General features: G+C 47.0%; 2 protein-coding genes across 2 annotated transcripts in view; one reads left to right on the forward strand and one right to left on the reverse strand.

Annotated features, from left to right (window-relative positions):
* CSUI_010760 (small nuclear ribonucleoprotein) overlaps positions 1-2,356 on the reverse strand; it is a 4,459-nt gene extending 2,103 nt beyond the window's left edge. The window contains exons 1-2 of the mRNA XM_068070861.1: positions 1,015-2,356; positions 156-245 (exon numbers count right to left, since the gene is read on the reverse strand). Of these exons, the coding sequence (XP_067917164.1) occupies positions 156-245; positions 1,015-1,077 (153 nt within the window). The 5' untranslated portion in view covers positions 1,078-2,356. The remainder of the gene's footprint in view (positions 1-155; positions 246-1,014) is intronic.
* A 468-nt stretch (positions 2,357-2,824) lies between these two features.
* On the forward strand, positions 2,825-3,503 carry CSUI_010761 (uncharacterized protein). Its single transcript, XM_068070862.1, has one exon. It carries the CDS (start codon positions 2,828-2,830, stop codon positions 3,083-3,085), a length of 258 nt encoding a protein of 85 aa, XP_067917165.1. The 5' UTR covers positions 2,825-2,827; the 3' UTR covers positions 3,086-3,503.

Consider the following 3,503-nt stretch of genomic DNA (forward strand, 5'->3'; position numbering starts at 1 on the left):
TAGATAGATCAAAGATAGATACCAGGGTACGGAATACATGTACGGCTTGATAGAAGTATACATGGATGCACAGAAAGGTCCATATGTCTCCAGTGTGGTGACGGCAGGTATGTAGGTGTAGGCGTGTATGCACGCGTCAGGTGAAGAATTCTTACCATGATCCGACCCTCTATACGCAAGTCCGGCTGTTCATACAGCCAAATCTGGACGCGCATGCGCTGTGTGAAAAACCTGAAGATTAGGTTCTGTTAAAAAAGAAAATACAACACAGAAAAGAACCCCACAAAGGAATACAAGGCCTTTCACACACCACGGAAGCCTCAGAGAGAAAACACATAGATACCACTCATGTATGAGGGTGGGTCCTTTCTTTCTCTCTCTATACACACATATATTCATATATATGTACATGTATATAGTGTGTATACACACGGGCTGTATCTGCTCTAAGCATAGACAGACAGCGATCTTTTGAAAAATGAAGCAATGTGGTAAAGTAAGAGGTTTCTCTGAGAAGTCCAGGAATGGGAGATGAGACCCGTACGAAGGTCCCGCTTCTGAACAGCCTTCTTATCGACGTCCTCGTCAAGGAAGGAAAAAGTGGTTAAGAAAAGACAAGAAACAAGCATGTTCTTGTCCACCCCTCTACAGAAGGGTCGCCCCCATGTAACCTCGATGACCATCACGAACCCAGCTGTACATACACCCGAGCAGGAGAAGATAAACCCACACTGTATGTGTGTAAAGAGAGTCATGGGCTGTGAGTGCCCACGGAGAACAGCACCCCAGCCCTCGTCGTCGTTGTCTTTTGCAACCTTCAGCTTTTTTAACACCCTACGCACCCTATTCTTATCTTCACTTTCCCTCTGCTGGGAAGATTCCCCTCATCGTCTCTCTTCTGTATCCTTTTCTGCGATGCAACTTATCCACTGTCTCTGCATCTGCTGTCTATCCCCCCCCTCCTGCCTCTCTCGCCTCCTCTGTCTTCTACGGCTAAGATGGGGGTGTACTCACTATAGGCTGGGTCATAATCTTCTGAAGTTTCTTGTTAGACATGACGGCGCCTCCCCCCGACATTTTGACGACCGAACTGAAAGGAGTGAATGGGTGCGCGCCGGCGGAAAGAAAGAGAAATAAGTAATGAGAGATTAAAAGGAAAATGAAGAAAGTTGGTGAATGAAGAGACGAAATCTAATCTCTTCTTTTTGCTGCCTTTAGTTCTCAGTAGGCGGGAGCGAAGACATAGCCAACACACACGGGAAGACCGGTAAGAAATAATGAAAACGTCGATCAATGCAATGATAGAAGAACCGTTACGTCCCGCAATTCCCCCGTGGAAAGAAAGAAGTGTGTGGTGACGGATTCGGGATGAACCAAAACGAAAGAATGCGAAGAATCTGAGGTGCCAAGCCTGCAATCTGAAAGGCCACAAGCAGCGATATTACGAACAGAGAAGGGTCTCAAAGAAAGAAGTCGTCCTTGTGTGCAGGGATGGAACTGAAGAGGAAGAGGAGACCTCGACTGAAAAGGATGAGAATAGAGAAGAGAGGAATGAAATGACAACACCAGCAAGCAGAAAGAGAAGACGGGAAAGAAGCGAGAAAGAGGTGCCGAGGAAGAGAAAAGAAAAGGGGGGAAATCGCGTGAGTGAGGGAAAGGAAGACGGGAGGTAGAGGTCTTGAAGACAGGTGAGATGAGAAAAAGAGAAAACGACAAGAAAAATTAGTGTGAGACTCCTTACGAAAGAATCGACGAAATTCTGAAGAGAGGAAACAGAAGGTTCTACGCTGTAACGCACAAAAAGCGAAGCCCACCGGCCGCCTCCTAAAATGCGAGGTTAAAGTAGACGAATGAAAGGACTGATTGAATAGGAGATAAAACAGCGCATCAACTTCTAAACAAGAAAGACAAGAAGCAAGAACGAGAATGTGTTTCCTGCTAAGATGGTGACACAGAGAAAGACCTAAGATACACAAAACGAATGGTACTACTCCTCACCCAATCCTGCCAACCCTGCAGTTCACTTGCTGTTCTTTTGTCGTTGTACATTCCAACTAACGTACACATCCGCAGTAGCACCTGCGCATACCTTCCCTGCTACTACTACTACTACTGCTACGGTCTTGCTTGTGGAAAGAGAGATCGGCGTCCCGGACCTGGAAAAGTCATCTGCTACGAAAAAGAATTTCCTGTGTGAACACGGTGTTTACATCACACACATTGCATGGGTCAAAACACGGTCGACGTCTTCCTACTTATCTCTCTCTTCCTTTCATTCCATCTCTCCCTCTCTTTCTTCTCTTCAGCTCTCGCAACACCCCTCACCACCGCCAGCACTAGGGTCGTTCGTTCTCCAATTCACTAGCCATGCTGGCCGTCCAATGAAAGGCTGGGAAGCGAGGAGGGGAGAGAGAGCTCTTATCCAAAGATGTCGACGAGATGACCCCTCGTCATAATGGGGGGCAACACCAGTGGTGGTAGTCGGCGGTGGGGTGTACATTTAGTCGGTTGGAATTTAGTCGGGTGGAAACGACTAGGTGCAGCAGTATGAAGAGACAGCAGACCAGCCCCCGCGCGGACCCCTTGCTAGCTCCCTAGGAAAACGAGGGCTCACCACTCAGAACATAGTCGGTTGGTCACGTCTTTGCCGAGCAGTGGTACCTACCGTTAACTCAATCGGGGGTGTCAACCGATCGCAAAGGAGAGTTAGTCAGGCATTAAAAGGCTTGCTGCCGATTCTTTAGTCGGCGTCGTTCATCGGGGTTGTGTTTCTTTTCTCAGGGGGGCTTGCATGCATGAATGAAATGTGTCCAATGATTCTGAAGGCATGCTGACGAGAAAAAGAGAAGTAGAATCGTCTCGATCTGATGCTTTCGATCACCCTAGGGTTGTCTCTCTCCCTCTCCCCCTACGAAGGTTCGATTCTCTCCGAGTCGGAAACGCAGAGGAACGCGTTTCTTCGTCTCCGACTTTCTTTCTCTTTTCATCTCATCCAACCTCTCCCTCTTTATCCGTTGTCCCAAGAAAAGAATGGGAAAAGGAGTCATTTTCTGATGCGGTTTTGCTAGCACGTCGAGACGATTGAGAAAGAGCATCGACTTCAATGCAACGTAGTGACACCCGTCTCTCCCAGTTGGGACCTAACGAAAAGGACCTTCGTCGGTTTGCTTCGTCTTTCTCTTCAGCTTTTTTCTCTCTTCTTCTGCTCTGAAAGAGTGGTTGATCAGGTCTTTCCTCTCTCTTCTCTTTCTGCATCACATAGGATCATCCATGAGTATCCACCAACTTAGACAGAGCACACATACTGAAAGATATATATATATATATATGCACGTCTCCTCCTCTATGTATGTATATATATAGTCATCTGTGTTTCTACGTACCTCACTAGGTCTACTCTATTCTATATTCCCAGTCACGCGTCTATGTATCTATATATAATTCGAGAGGGGCAGAGAAAGAGCTATCTCCCTCTGGTCCTTCTTCTTTTTCTTTCTCTCCCT

The sequence above is a fragment of the Cystoisospora suis genome, assembly GCF_002600585.1.
Source record: "Cystoisospora suis strain Wien I chromosome Unknown contig_8218, whole genome shotgun sequence".
NCBI lineage: Eukaryota > Apicomplexa > Conoidasida > Eucoccidiorida > Sarcocystidae > Cystoisospora > Cystoisospora suis.

Bases quoted from the DNA above. Each gene is read 5' to 3' on its own strand.
- CSUI_010761 (XM_068070862.1), top strand. From the start codon at position 2,828: ATGCTGACGAGAAAAAGAGAAGTAGAATCGTCTCGATCTGATGCTTTC.